Below are 15,563 nucleotides of genomic sequence, written 5' to 3' on the forward strand. Positions count from 1 at the left end.
TGTTCTTTGACTAGAGAAGGAAGGCTCAGAATTATAATTCTTTGCATACAAAATTGTGATAATGCTGGGATTTAAAACTGACATAGAACAACTTAGTATCCACTACTTTGCCCTCAGACTGATGGAGGCATTCTTGTGTTTACTTCTCATTGTTTCCTCATACACTGTGCAGTGGATTCAGGAAACAAGTGCATATGCATTGTGTTCTTGTCCATAATATTTGATGCCATTAGAAGTTGAGTATCTTTAGAACATATGTTAAGGGTCACTTTTGTCATTTGCCTGAGGTCTCTCTTACTTTTTTTAAAAATAAAAATGGAATGAGTGTGATGTAGACGTACAAATATGCATATGACTTGGGAATTCTGTGTCTCAAACAGAGTACCTTTAGGTCCTCTTGATTTTAAACAAGGGTTTTCTGTATTTAGAATTTGGGGGGGTTGCTTACAGGTTGTTTGGTTGGAGAACAACCTGCTTGGCTTTGTGAAATGAAAGCGGTTGTTACTTCAAGACCTTGAGAAGAGCTTTAGTGGAACAAAAATGGCAAGGGTGGGTGTGAAAGTGTGTAGTTCATTGGTGATTATTAACAATCAGCTTTGTACTAGAAAGTGAAAGTTTATTTTTAGTTTATGGAAGATACATAGTTCCTTTAAATAAAACTTCAGATTCACTATGTGTGTTTCTCTTTATTGCTTTTGGAGTTAAATATTGCAATTCCTTATCAAAGAGAATAGACTATGCCAATTCTTATTTTGATCTGAATGCATATAGAGGTAAATAGTGTGATTTGGAAATGGGTTTGATAGTGGTTCTGTGTAGTCTAGAGTTTGTTTAATCTTGAGATTTTGGTAAAGGATTTATTTTTCTAAGCACTTCTTTTTATTATAAAGACTCCTTGGGATTAGCAGCAAGTAAAAATTTCAAGAATGTGGCATGGTGCAGTATCAAGAGCTTGGACATACAGGCATAGATAGCCTTGCAAATCTCAGAATAAAACACGTGAACTTACAGGAGACTGTTGTCCTGGGTACATGTTTGTTCCTGCTGGTGGTTCTATCATCTGTTAAAAGATTTGAGCGATTAACACAGATGGTATGTTTTTGTATGATAGTTAATGAAATTGAAAATTGACTAAAGTTAAAGATCAAATTAATACAATGGAAGAGTGATAACGTAGTAAGGAATTTTAATTTTTTAATATACTCTACAAACACTAGCTTACTTCGAAAATGACAGCTGCTTGAATTATAATTAATGTCAAACCTCTCCAATGTCCTCATATAAAAATGGAGTTTGTATGAGATTGAGCATAATTGTTGTCCTGTAGAAGTCTTGTATACTTTTGTGACATTAATACAACATAATTTCTTGTGATGTTTGTTTTGCCCTCTTGAATCAAGCTTAACCTTGGAGACGATATCGTGAAAGTTGTAATCGATTGGAGCAAGCTTCAAAGCACATCAGCACTTCAGCCGACATTGCTCTTTAGTGCACTTCAGCAGCATATTTTATGTTTGCAGGTAAATATTTAATTGGACACATTTGACTTGACAAAAGTGATCAACAACTGAATGTCGTTATATTATCTAAACTGTAAAATTTCAGTAGTTTGAATCTCATATTGCTATGTCCAACAAAAAAGAATGCAAAAGTATTATACACTTGGGATTCCACTATGCTTTATAGGTACTCACAGTTACAGATTTTTCAGATTAGTGGTGGGAATAGCCACTGTAGGTGAGCAGGCTGAATAAATGCAGCCTCATTGATTTCTAGACTTGCATTGTAAATGTGATACATTTCCATCTATGGTGGGTTATAATTAAGCAATAAGACACGGCAGGTGTGTGTCATGCTATGATAATGATTCCATGCGTCGGGTGAGTTTTGAGGCTCATGGAGTGCTTTCAGTGGTTCAAGAAGTGGCATTATCCCAGCATGACACATCCTGGAGTGTCTTACTGCAATTAAATATATTTTCAGCGTAGGCTTTTTTTTTAAAGAGTAATTTCTTTGACATTAATGTCTCATCTTGCCAAGTAGCCAGTCACCATTACTGTTATTTCTTTTAACTATTTGAAACTTTCCAACCCTGCCAAAAGTATGTGTAATTTAGTTGCATGGCAGGGAGGATGAGCAGTTTGTCAGTTGGTAACTGAACTGTTTTTTTACCTTTATAGTTCATCTGTAGAAGATGGCGATTTGAATACCCATTTTTTGCTTCAGATAGTCAATGAATTATTTCAAGTATGTAGTACTGAGAGGGTGAAAAAGGAAGTTGCTGTATTTGCTTGTCTGTAGGTAAAAAAGATATTTTATGTTTTCCAGACATCCACCGAATCTTTGGTGTGATAAACAAAAAGAGAAAACATGCAAGATAAAAGCAAGTAAAAATTACATCCAAATGTAACACTGCAAGTAGGAATTAGATTCCATTTCAGGAAACGTGACTGGTAAAAATCATGTTGTCTTGGAAAAAAAACCCAACAAATTTCTAGAGGGAAAATCAACAGTGAAATTCAGACTAGATGAAACTGGTAAAAATTAAAAAAGGGGGTGTGACACATCTATATCTATATATCTATATCTACGTATAAAAATACTGAGTTTTTGTTATTACATCTTGTGTAAGAGTTATTGCACTAGAATGATAAGCATTTATTTCTGCTGCTACAAATGTCAGTGCATTCTCTCATTTAATTTCATGACCTAAGCAGATAATCAACCATGTCAAGAAAAGCATGTGTTCAGGATAACACCTATATATCTCATGTCTGTGTTCTCTCATTCACTTGGACAACTGCAGTTTCAAGTGGTGAATGTAGTGCTGTGGTGATAAAGTAAAGGCTTTACAGTGTGAAAGCATTGGCTTTTATGTTAAGGGGAAAAAATACTAAGCCTTACTGTTCTGAGTAGGCATTTGAATGACATTTAATTAAGTGGCATTGGTGCCAATGACTGAAGCTTTGATTTAGCTAGTAATAGACAAGTACCAGGCAAATTTTTGCAAAAATTTGGGAGTTTTCGTATACAAACCTCGTATACAAAAAAGGCACAGGTCAGATAGGCCAGAATCATGGTGTGCACAGTATTTGGAACTTTTTGAAAAAATTTCTTTTATTTTATTACTGTGTTGCATCAGAGGCAGATGTAATTCCTAAAATTATTTCATTTGGTCTGTTTTAGAAATTGTAATAGTACTTGGCTTTTTGCTTTTTGTTTTTGGGCTTTTTTGGCCTTTTCTTTTTTTTAACCCTAACATACTGTTTTCTTTGTTCAGCCCCTTTTAGAAAAACTCCAGTCATTGATTAAAGAGGAAAATATAGGCCATGTTGAACCTGCAGGTAAAACAGAAGGCCAAACTTGTGAAACAAGTTTAGATGTTTATGATGGTAACTGTCAGACTGAAGAAAAGTACGCAAGTTATGACTTGGGAGATCTAAAGGATGCTCATATTAATTTTGATCCAGAGGTGGTCCAAATAAAAGCTGGAAAAGCAGAAGTAAGTGATTTACCTAAAATAAAGAAAAAAAAAGAAAAAAGAAAAAGACCTTTCTAAATTTTAAATTTAAAGAATGAAATAGATATATGCCATCATGTTTATTACCTGCAGATTGACAGGCGGATATCAGCCTTCATCGAGAGGAAACAAGCTGAGATCAATGAAAATAATGTCAGGGAATTTTGCAATGTTATTGATTGTAATCAAGGTAACTGGCTAGCCAGACTTTAATCTTCATAGCAATTTAAGTTGTTTTTTTAATTTTTTTATTTTCAAAAGCACTATTCTATATTTAAAACAGAACTTTATTTTAAGAGTAACTTTGTTTGAAAGTTAAGAACTTGCATGTGCACTGCAGATGTTGTCAGACAAAAAAGAAAGTAGTCACTGGGTGACAATGTTTAATGCATCCCATACAGAAAGATTATATAGCTATTATTGTGTTCATTTTAAGAACTGTGATCTTAAATCAGATGGTTTTGTAGCTATTCTTCCCAATATTTTAGCTAGATTTTCCTTCCAAAGTCAATAGAATTACAATTCAGAAATGTCTTGTGAATTGCATATTCAAATTGAAGTTAATTTAATGTTAGTTAAATTACAAAGAAGTATTTTTTGAAATCAATTGGAGTTACTAGCTGCTTAGAATAACTTCTTTCTTTCAACATTACTCACGCTATTAGAGTTTCTAATGCACCAACTGACACAATTGGCTGTATCTATAACCAAGCAGTCTTAAATCCATCTGGTAGGCTGGATCCCATTAGCATGATCAGTGACTCTGTAACTGAATGTGTCTTAAAAGCGAAGACACTTTTATATACGTAAGTAGTACCGAGACATTTTCTAAGTACTTGTGAACCCAGATGTGCATTGTCTCTGTGATGTACTTACACTTTTAGAGATCAAAGCTTATTGTTCCATAAGCTTTATAGGAAGAGAGTTTAACTCCTTGAATAGTAGTTGGAATGAAAATGACATCTGAAGTCTAGCAGAATATGCTAGATAGTAAAATACCGCTTCCTAAAATTGTTAATTAAGTACAGAAAAAATTATTATTTCCTTTGTATGTTCAGTCACAATAAAGTATGTCTAATGAACAGAGATGAAAATACAAATATTGGAATAAACTGAGGTGGTCTGTACTATAGATTTTTATGGTTAAACAAATTAAAGAAGTTGCAGGCAACAAAATAAATGCAGGAAAGTGAGAAAAGAATGCTGATGAGTAAACTAGACCAGTCAGTCTAAAAATAGGAGGAGAACAGTTTCAAAAAAGGACATAAAAACAGAACGCAGGGAAAAGACTTCTGTGCAGGAAGAAAGAAACAAGTTACTGAGAAATGCAATGAAAAGTAAAAACCAAATAAAATGGAAATTGGAAGAAATTTGGTCCTGATCCAGTAAACTTTTATATAGACATGTGCATACATTTATCAAGTGACTTATCCGATTAAAACCAGTAGGTCCATGCAAGTGTGTGAAACTATTAATGAGCAAGGGTTTATAGAATGAATGAAGTATTTCTGATGTTTTTGTTGTATGAAAATTTTAATTAGATTTGTTAAAAGCCTCAAAGCTGATGATGGTTAGAATATTTTAAATTGTAAATACATAATTAGGACCTCATTTTTTTATTATTATTATTTATTTAGAAAATAGCTGTGCCAGAACAGATGCAATTTTCACACCCTATCCTGGATTTAAAAGCCATATAAAGGGTAAGCAACTAATTTAATACCCTTTTTTATAAGAGTGTCCAGATAGAACAGCACTGATGAATTGTTTGCTTAAAATCTTTTTAATGCTCAAAAAAAGGAAACTTAACATATTGATTTTTTACTCTAGTGAATACTTTTACACATTCCCTTACTTCTCCAAGGTTTTCAATCCCATAACTGCTTCATTAAGCTGATGGTTATGCACTAATGACCAAAACAAAGTAGCCTATTTTTGTTGTCTGAAAGGATAGATGCAAAAGATAAAACAGGGCAGAGTTGCTGACAATTCTTAGTTTTTCTACTAAGCTGAAGCCTGTAGTTCAGTTAAGGAATTGAGATAAAATAAAATTATCTTCTCTTTTTTTGAAAGTCAGTGTAAATATATTGAATTAGAAAATTTGGGACACAGTGCAACTTCTGAGGCATAGATTTATGGGAAGTGGCAAGTTGGGGAACAAGCTTGCCACTGCACTACCTTTTGGAAGAGAGTAAATAGTCTAGAAATGATTATCCAACAGAACTTACGGATAAAAGATTGCTTGTCCATCAGACAAAATCTCCAAAATGAGAATGAAAGTAACCCTCTCTTCCATTTTTGGGAGTGGCATTATTCAGATGTCCACTTAAATTAATTCCTTCAGAAAACTGAAAAACTTACTGTGGAGCATGATGATAGGTATAAGCATTAAAAGGTCTGAGCTGAGAGGGAGATGCAGAAGTGAGTTTGAGTTTAGAGTCTTTCACTAAGAACGCCTTTCAGTAGTCACTGTTTTTAAACTGAGTGCTAGTTTGTACCTTGGATGGTAGAGTATTACACGACAAAAGAAAAGATTGCACTTCAGATAACTAAAACCTGAACAGTTTACAACTGAAACATGAATAACACTTAGAAAGGAATTGGAAGTAAAACCAGCATAAACTGAAGCAAGAATGTAACGTGTGGCCTTCATGAAGTACTGCGTGAGAAGGTGTGTGCTTCATTGTCTGGAGTTGCCAACGTAATCTTTGTCTGCAGTACCCTGCAGTAGTCCTATTGGGAAGGACTTGAGAAATTACCCTGATACAAAGAGAAGTGACCAAAATCTCCTGATCAAGACATGATTCAGCACTGGAAAAGTTAGACCCAGAAGCAGCTGAAGAGTCAGTAAAGCTGTTACCCAAATAACAAAAATTAAAGGAGAACTTCCTTGCTGAGATTTGTAGCAGTTCTTGTAGCTGTATGCTTCCCCTCATCTTCATGTATTTATGATGCTTCCTGTAATATTAGGTCTGGCCTCTTCTTGCATTCACAACAGCTCACATGTGCAACTGCTGACATAGATACCGGGTTTTCTGCTATTTATCAGCAGCTGATGTCAAATTCTTGATACTGCCATTCTATATGAATGTATGAGTAATTCTTTTACTTTGCATATGTAAAGTCCTAGGTTTTTGTTTAGTTTAGTTACTCATGCAAAAATAAGAAAATACTTTTACTGAACCTCTGGTCTTAATGTGTGTGGGACCTTTCATGTGAGAGACTGGTGTGAAATTGATTTAACACAGGTTTTCATATTTTAATGTTTCGATCTAATTTATGTTTCATGTGCATATATGTTAAATTTGTGTTCTCTTTACCTAGTTTCTAGGGTAGTAAATACATATGGACCTCAGACTAGATCTGAAGGAGCACATGGGTCCAGTCACAAAGCCAATGTACCCATTCATGATTGTGGAAACCAAGCTGTTGAGGAGAGATTGCAAAACATTGAAGCACACTTACGGTTACAAACAGGTTTGTATCATGTTTTAATTTTGACATTGGTGTGCCAGTTTGTACTACAGTTATCATTACTGTAGTAAAACTGGGCAAGTCTGTAAAACTGTGACTGTAAAACCAGTGGATAGATCCACTGAATGGTTTAGTCACCCCAAGTACTACAGTCTGGTGTTTTGGTTCCTATGCCCAAAATGGAACCCAGATTTAAGCCCAAATTAGGATGCTGAGTTAGTAAATCTACACTTGATATGGTGGCAAATGAGAGAAAGGCACTATCAGAATGGAATTTAAAACAATCTGGAATATTTGGAGGTAGGGGTTCTCCATAGCTGGTGGAGTCCTTCTGCCTTGACCCACTGAACAGGAAAAGCTGAAGTTAGGACTCAGTCTTGCTTCATGGACACCTTATGGGCTGGGGATAGAATGAACCCAAAAGACAACCTGAAACCTTTTCCTAAAGGTGGATGATTCTTGAAATATAGTTAGGTGAGAATCTTATTTCCCAGAATGTGGGAAGCTTGTTGTCAGTACTTTCCTTTAGCCATGCAAACATGAGTCCACGCCTTTCACTAAAATAAATGACATAACCACCAGGCCACTAACTTTTAAAAAGTAGTTGCTTTCCTCACCCCAACCTCAGTTTTCTAGAATAGAAATCAATGAGGCACTTACCAAGGAGGCATCTGTATTTTTCCTGAAAAATGTTTTCAAAACAGAACAAAAGCCCAGATCTTCGCCTAATTAAGTGAATGTTCTACACATCACACTGCAGACACATGCTGACTTTTTTTGTCTTCCGAATACTAAATAGATGCCAAGCCATTCTCTAAGAATATGGTGAACACTGAGTAGATTACTAGATTCCTGTGAATGCATACTGGATCAAGGTCCTCTGGTGGCGGGGAGAGTAGAATACTTCTAGATACTGTTGAGGCACCAGTTAGAGCTTGACGCTTAGCTATGTAACTGTCTTAAAAATAAGGTGGTTTTTGTGCATGGAAATAGAATTTGCAAGTGACTGGCCAGCATTAAGGTTACAACAGGTAGTAGCTTTGGAGTTTATGCATATCAAGGATAATGACTGGGGTAGCTGAGAAGGGGCCCTTGCATCCAGGTTGTGCCTGTAATAGGTGACACAATTTTGTTTGAAGGAACAGGTCAGCTAAACTACAGTATAGGGGAACAGGATGAAAGTCTGCAGTTCCGGCTCAACTCCTGTCCAAATCAGCATTCCTGGGAAAGGTCTCAGGATCATTTGTTACTTACCCCAGCAGCTGTGCAAAAAGGATTCATTTGAGCAGGTAACCTGCCTTAGCTACCTGCTCCCCAGTTTTCGTTTCTGGTAACTGAAACAGTTGTTCTTGACTCACCTGCTGTTTTTCAGAACAGCTTCTTCTAATGTTAGTATTGCTCTTTTCCCTTTACATTAAGAGACAGCAGTATTAAGAAGAGTGAGAGGTTAGCTGATTTCATTTGTAGCTGCTGAGTGATGAGTAGAGAGCAGAACTGAAGGAGGGAAGCTACCTGCTAAATCGTCTGTCTGAAGTGAGGAAAAGATGAATGGCAAAAAAGAAAAAATTAGTGCTTATTTCAGTAGTTTGTGGAATAGAATTGTCTTACCTAACAGACCTAAAAATAAATGGAAATGGGTGGCAAGAGAAGAAGTAAAAGCTTGCCAAGGCCTTGGTTGTCACCACTGTTCAGAACCAGACTATCATTTTAATTGGGATAGCCAGCCAGTAATTAGTTGTGGTAAACAGTGATTTCAGTTTATGGAATACTATGTAGCATAAATAAGATACTTTCTAAGCATCTTATTGATGCTTACTTTTGATCAGTTCTCTTCTTACACGGGGAAGCAAGCCCAAGCTGCTGTAGTATAGCTGCCAACAGCAGATGGGTTGAGGTGGGGATTTTTGTTGCTGTTGTTTTTGTGGCGTTTGTGGGTTTTGTTGCTGGTTGGGTTTTTTTCCCAGAGCTCTGTTACTCCATTCCACCCACACACATTCCTCACCCCTGCTTCTCCCATTTATGGCCAGGCAAACACTGTTCTTTCTCAGGTGCAACTCATACCTGTCCTCTAACCTCTGATGCTCAGTGGAGATACGTTTTCTTCAGAAAAAGTCTTAGATATCAATGCTGAATTCATGTGTGGTCTGCCATCCCATCAACTCTCTCCTGATGCTGCTGTCAGTTTTGAAATGGTAACATACGGTGTATGACCAGTGTTTTGTAAGAGTGATCATTAGTTGTTCCAGGGACCTTGTCAGGCATATTTCAGCCACCTGCATAAAGCTGTCTGTTGCCTTCACTGACTGCACTGGCTTATCAATCATATTTTACCCTGAATCATATTAATTACCCTTCCTTTTTATTATCCCATCTACTCGTTTCAGCTACTGGTTGATAGCTGGACTCCAAGAATTCAGCTGTAAAACTTGCAGAAGTTACTCAAGCACTTATCCTGATTTCTTTCTGTTTGTACTGATGTATTTAGGTGGTCCTGTACCAAGAGACATTTATCAGAGAATTAAGAAGCTTGAAGATAAAATCCTTGAGCTGGAAGGACTGTCTCCTGAATATTTTCAATCTGTAGTAAGAAATTCCCTCAATTTCTTTTAGTGTACCTAAATGCATTTGGGACTTTTGTGCTTAAACCTTTGACGTAGAAGCAAAAACCTGAAGAGTTAGAGGACATACACTTTTGATAGATAGCTCTGGCTTGGTACAATGATTACATTTCATGTGGACCATCTATATATGTTCATATGTCTACCTAATTTCTCATTTGAAAGAAAATAGTATGGGGGGGTGGGGAGAGCAAACTGCAGCCACCCGAGTTTAACTAATTTGTAAGAAATGTATTATAGAGGTTTAAAGGGCCTATAAGAAAGATGGAGACAGACTTTTAGCAGGGCCTGTTGTGATAGGACAAGGGGTGATGCTTTTAAACTAAAAGACAGCAGATTTCAACGAGATACAAGGAAGAAATTTTTCCCAATGAGGGTGGTGAAACCCTGGCACAGGATGCCCAGAGAGGTGGTAGATGCCCCATCCCTGGAAACATTCAAGGTCAGGTTGGACGGGGCTCTGAGCAGCCCGATCTAGTTGAAGATGTCCCTGCTCACTGCAGGGGGGTTGTACTAGATGACCTTTAAAGGTCCCTTCCAACACAAAGACTCTATGATTTCTTTCCCCTTGCCCCTGCCTTAAAACCTGAAGTGTTTCTAACACTAACCTGATAAGAAAATTGTCTAAAGTTTTGATCTCGATACAAATCATTGATAGCTGAAATCCTTTGGGCTTCTGTACATGATCTGATTACTAAACATCAGCTATGTGAAATCACTATTCTAGTAAGATGAGAGAATAAACCCTTAAAAAATTGTTTCATGTGAGTCTATGACTCAGATTTCTCTGTTTCTAGTTTTCAGGCAAAGTTCTGTCTCTTTCTGAATAGTAAACCTTATCCTTCATTTACCAAAGGAGATTAGGACAAAGAGTGCATAGTTGTTACTGCATCATGCTTTGCTTGGCTGTAGAAGTTTCTTGTCTGTTATCTTGCTCTTCCTGCTTTCCCCATGTAACAGTAAGAATGCCTCTTTTAATCATATTTTAATTTATATCTTCTCCCTTGAGACCAGCCAAAGAGTCAGCATTTAAAAATCAATACTGATATTACAATTTTTTGTTTCTTCTCTTTTTTTTTTTGTGTTGGAGACTGATAAAGTCATTTATTTGTGAAGCTATTTCTTCAAATTGTTGGAAACTAGAAGTTAAAACATATACTTTCGTAAGCTGAAATTTCCATGGAAGGTGCTTTAGGATGCTTGCAAGAATGGGGATCTAAATTTTGTGATGGTGGCAATAGTAGTGTTGTGCATGAATTAGCATTTTTTTTGTCCAAAGTTTTGCATAAATATTGTTGTGGATACGGGAAAATTTTAGGGAGAACAATATTGACCGTTTCAAAAGCTTGATATTGGTCTTGGTTTTGTCTGAAGGAAGCTTCAGCTAAGTTGATAGTTGGCTGCTAAGCATGGAGAAGTTTCAACAGCTTCTGACTGCTCTCCAGTAGTATTTCTCGTGATCCAAAGTACACTTAATTATAAAAAGATTTCTTTAATCTATGGAGTGGCTGTCACTGTTCTTTCTGTACTTTAAAGACTCTTGTCAGTGTTGTTAGAGAATTACTTGTGGTCTCTGTGAGTGCAACATTAAGTCCGTTTTGGTTATGTCTTTTCTTTAGAGCTGCTCTGGCAAGAGGAGAAAGGTTCAACCTCCCCACGTAAGTGTCGTTAACTTTTGTTTACCTTAAGTTTAGGATGTTTTCAGTGAAAAGTAATCAGAAGTTCTACAGAGCAAATATCTAACTTCTCAGAAATAGATGCGTCAGTATTGATAGCTGTCAAAGAAAGGGAGGGAAGGAGGAAGAAAGTTAATGGGTGTCACAATGAAATGAGTCTTCTCAGGTTCTGTACTAGTGTAGGTTAGCTAGTGTTTTCACTAATTAGGAGGATGATAGAATAAAATAAATCTGTAATGATGTTAAGCTAGGGGTAACAAGCAATTTGTGAATTCTGACCAACCTCCTAATAATTGCTTCTGGGTTTGTTTTGTGGTTTGTTGTTTTTTGTTGGGGTGTAGGTTTTTTGTTTGGGTTTTTTTTTTAATATGAAGAGACAAGAAAAGTAGAAATGGCTGGCTCAGCAAAAGTGTTGCAGAAAGACCTGACATTATAGCAGATATCAATCAAAGTTGGTATGACTTGCTATTTTTACACCACCATCACCTGAGGGAATGCATTACCAGTGTACCTTAGGCCACAGGAGAGAATTCCTTGTCAGTGCAAGTGAGACCGTAGCTGGAACAGTGTCTTCTGCTAGCCGTCGCACTTGGAGACAGACAGACTGGGGAGAATGCTTAGAATGGGATGTGGGCCATCTGAGGCTTGAGGAAATATGCTTGCTTACATGAGAAAAAAATCCTCCGTAGGGTGAAATATTTCTATAAAAAGGATGATGACCAGTTCTTTGTGTAAGAAGAGAGAAAAAAAATTGTCAGGTTAAGTGAGCACAGAGGAGATTGATGTTGGGCAATAGGAAAAAAGCTCTTCAGTTGTAAAGCCAGATTCTACAAGATCTAGATAGTATCATCCGGTGTTTTACTATCAAAGGATTTTTGTTTTTTTATGAACAGGTTAAACAAGTATCTAATGGAAGCAGCATGGATATATTGATCCATGATTAGGACTGTCAGTTTCTTCTAAGTTTATGTCCTTTTTCTTTCAAGTTTAAATAGCCATAGACTAGATTCAGACGATTCTGCAAAAGTATTTCTGTCATTTAGTGCAATACGCAATGGCCTCAAGTATCAAGTGCTAGGCCACTTCTCTAGCAATTACAAGATGTAAATGATTGTGGTTTTTATTTTGTTCTTTTAGCAGAACTATTCATTGGCTGAACTTGATGAAAAGATCAATGCTATAAAACAGGCATTACTGAGGAAAACAAAAGAAAGCAAGTCCAAGGAGGCTGAGAGGCTTCTTCGATAAAAAAAAAATCTTTTCAGAATCCTCATCACGCTTTACACGTACCTAAACCATAGACCTGAGTAGTGTTCATCGGGCATGACTTTAGCAATGAAAACAAAGCATGCATATAAGCTCCTTTTGGATGATCTTGAAAGCTTGCTTTCAGAAGAACTTATTTAAAAACAATCTTATTAATGAAATAGTTACTTTAAAAAGAAGAATGTTTTAGGAATAGCATTCTAATAATCCATTCCCTTCTGTTGTAAAGGAGGACTGCAGCACTGTTTGTATGTGGAAGGTCTTAACTCGCATACAAAAGATACATTTCACATGTAATCCTTGATGATTGAGTATTCAAAAGTAGTTTGCATAGACTTGTGAAATAAAATTAAATACTTCCTCATAAGTAAACTGTCTTAAGAAGAAAAGAATTGCAAAAAAACTTGCAGTATGCATGCTTACCTGCATTTTTGCCATATTTGTCACTGTCTTCACAGCTGCAAATTGCATTTCTGTTTGAAAGTTGCTTATGGAAATCCTATATGTGTAGAGAAACCTGTTTTTTTACTTCCTCAGTGCCTGTAGGAATTCAAACTTCATACCCTGCTAACAAACTTAACATATCCTAAAGACCACTCTGGGGGAGGTTTTGTGAGGAGCATGCCAGCAGGCACCAGCTTCCTTTCCTTCCATATGCATACTTACATGACTTCTGAAGCATGGATACAGGGTGTGTAGTTTAAATTGAAGTCAGACCTTTGGCCATGCAATGAAGTATGATTTTGTTTGTTTGTTTTAAATAAACCATTTTCTATTTATACCAGCTCTTTAGTTTCTTTGCTGTCTCTGTCTTTATTCCAGTCTAGAAGAAAAGTAGCTGTTACAGAGGGAGTCTTTTATGTTGACTGCTCTGATTACCACAGTCATACCATTGATGTCCCTGTTACAGGTGTTATGAACAGTACTGACTGGACAGTCTTGCATTTTGACAAATAGTAGGCATTTTTGGTGATTCCATGTTCTTATCTAGATTTAACACCTGTAGCAACTGCACCTAATGCTTCTTTGAAGGTGAACCAGCAGAGGTGGGAGACAAAGCTGCTTGATGTCTGGTCCTAACTCCAGGAAGGGTGGCAGTATGATAGTTACCCATTCAGATGGTTAGTGTCCACCCAGGAAGCGATTAACCTAAGCAGTCATGAGAGCCTCAAATACAACATCAGGTACAAAGAGGTACTTTTGCGGTTTGAAGACTCTGACCTGCCTGTGTGTAGGACTGTTACTCAGATTGTATGCTACATATCAGTCCAGTATCATACAGACAGGGACTACTTTGGTTACATGAAGTGGTGCTATTGTTGAAAATCCTAACAGCCTCATATTATGAGGGGTATTTTAGTCAAGCAGCACAGTGAGCTGCAACTTTTCACTCAAGTGTATAAGCTTTACTTGCTGTCTACAAAACATTTTTTTGTACTGTGTCCCAAGAGCCATAGCTCAAGAGAGTACAATGTAGATATAATTGGGCCTAGTACCACACCCTTACATGCAGTAGTACTTGAAAGAGTGGTGGGAGGTGGCTGTTACAACTGGGGACAGGAAGGATGACCACAGGGATTTAGCTTTTGTAAGGCAGTAGCCTCCACTCATGTGCATCATAACTGAAGTACTGGTGGGACATGCTAAGTCCACTGCATTTGCACTCTGCAATTTTTCTCTGGAAAATTCTGGAGTGAAGCCCTAGAAGAGATTAACCTGTGGCACATACCTAAGCCTGAAAGATTTCCCTAATATTACATTATTTGTTGTTAGTTTACATTAAAACAAGTGCATACATATATATACACACATACAGAAAAAACCCCCATCAATCTTCATCTGGGACCATTTTTCTGGAATAAATTGCAAACACTGCTATTTCCTCAAAGGAGACTGGTTACAAAAAGACTGCATTAGCAGTTTCAAAGTGGCTTTTTCTGTAGTGAATTGCCTGCTACTTGAAAGATCTCTTGCCATGGGATTCTCCTCCTCCTCTTTCTCAAGATGGCAGCAACATAGCAGTTAAGGGTTGAAAGCATAATGAAGATGCATTGTAACAAGGCAATAGCTAAGGAGACAACAGCAGAAGTACTCTGGATGGTAATTTATTAGCCTTATATACTTTATCAAATAAATGCTGCAGATGATACACTTGAAAAATGTCAAGGAATTCAACTTGCTTTGTTATTAGACCTTTGCCATTCTTTGGTTTCAAGTTGTTAATTTCTTGTACACTTAATGCCAATGTGCATGTCCTATAAAAATTCATTGGAAAGATATTCTCCACTGTGAGTTGCACATAAAAAGTAGTTGCAGATTTCAGTCCACTGCCAAGCTTCTGCTATATGACTTTTATGCATAGCGGGATGGGGGAACAGGACATTGTTCTGGTATTCAACACTACTGGTCTTACCAGTTTATCCTTCCTTGCCTGTTGCCTCTTTGGGCTTTACCTTCTACAACTAACTTCTACTATAATGACTATTTGTACAGAAAGATGTGCTCCCCAATCTACCATGCCCCCATAATAAAGGGGAAGCAGGATAGACCTCTTACACTACCCGTTTTCCAGAACTACCAATTAAGCTGTTTTTTTTTTCCTCTGCGCCTGAAACACTACAGTGCTGGTAGGTGGGACTGCAGTAGCTGGAGTCCAAAAGATAACCATGAATGAAGCAAAAGCAGGGGATACATTTACTCTTGTTGGCATGTCTCAACACTCAACCCAGACGTTTTTACTCACCTACCTTCCCTTTCCTCCAAAAGGACTTACCGAAGTGTTCTTAAGAACAGAACTTTATTTCTTTGTTAAACATCATCTTTTCCTTCTCCGCTTCCAGCTAGAGCTAGCAGTACAAGACAACACTCAAGATACCTTCCCTCACACAATGTTTTCCTCTCAGGCTGCTCCTGGCATCCAGAAAGGCTGCCTCCATTTCCCAGCGTTGATGTCTCTCGCCTGTCTTTAGTGTCTCTTACATGTTCTCAGTGCTGTTACCTAAAATCTTT

At 37.1% G+C, this 15,563-nt stretch overlaps 1 protein-coding gene across 1 annotated transcript; it reads left to right on the forward strand.

Moving 5' to 3' along the window:
* The first annotated feature begins 933 nt into the window (after positions 1–933).
* On the forward strand, positions 934–12,876 carry MBIP (MAP3K12 binding inhibitory protein 1). The gene is made up of 9 exons (XM_010297004.1): positions 934–1,092; positions 1,401–1,520; positions 3,281–3,502; positions 3,614–3,710; positions 5,158–5,223; positions 6,845–6,997; positions 9,480–9,577; positions 11,232–11,270; positions 12,426–12,876. Exons 1-9 carry the CDS (start codon positions 934–936, stop codon positions 12,534–12,536), a joined length of 1,065 nt encoding a protein of 354 aa, XP_010295306.1. The 3' UTR covers positions 12,537–12,876.
* The last annotated feature ends 2,687 nt before the right edge of the window (positions 12,877–15,563 follow it).

This window comes from Phaethon lepturus, unplaced genomic scaffold (genome assembly GCF_000687285.1).
Source record: "Phaethon lepturus isolate BGI_N335 unplaced genomic scaffold, ASM68728v1 scaffold46471, whole genome shotgun sequence".
Lineage (NCBI taxonomy): Eukaryota > Metazoa > Chordata > Aves > Phaethontiformes > Phaethontidae > Phaethon > Phaethon lepturus.

Bases quoted from the DNA above. Each gene is read 5' to 3' on its own strand.
- MBIP (XM_010297004.1), top strand. From the start codon at position 934: ATGGTGCAGTATCAAGAGCTTGGACATACAGGCATAGATAGCCTTGCA. The intron at 1,521-3,280 runs GTAAATATTTAA...TTCTTTGTTCAG, and splicing joins AGCATATTTTATGTTTGCAG to CCCCTTTTAGAAAAACTCCA. The intron at 9,578-11,231 runs GTAAGAAATTCC...TCTTTTCTTTAG, and splicing joins CTGAATATTTTCAATCTGTA to AGCTGCTCTGGCAAGAGGAG.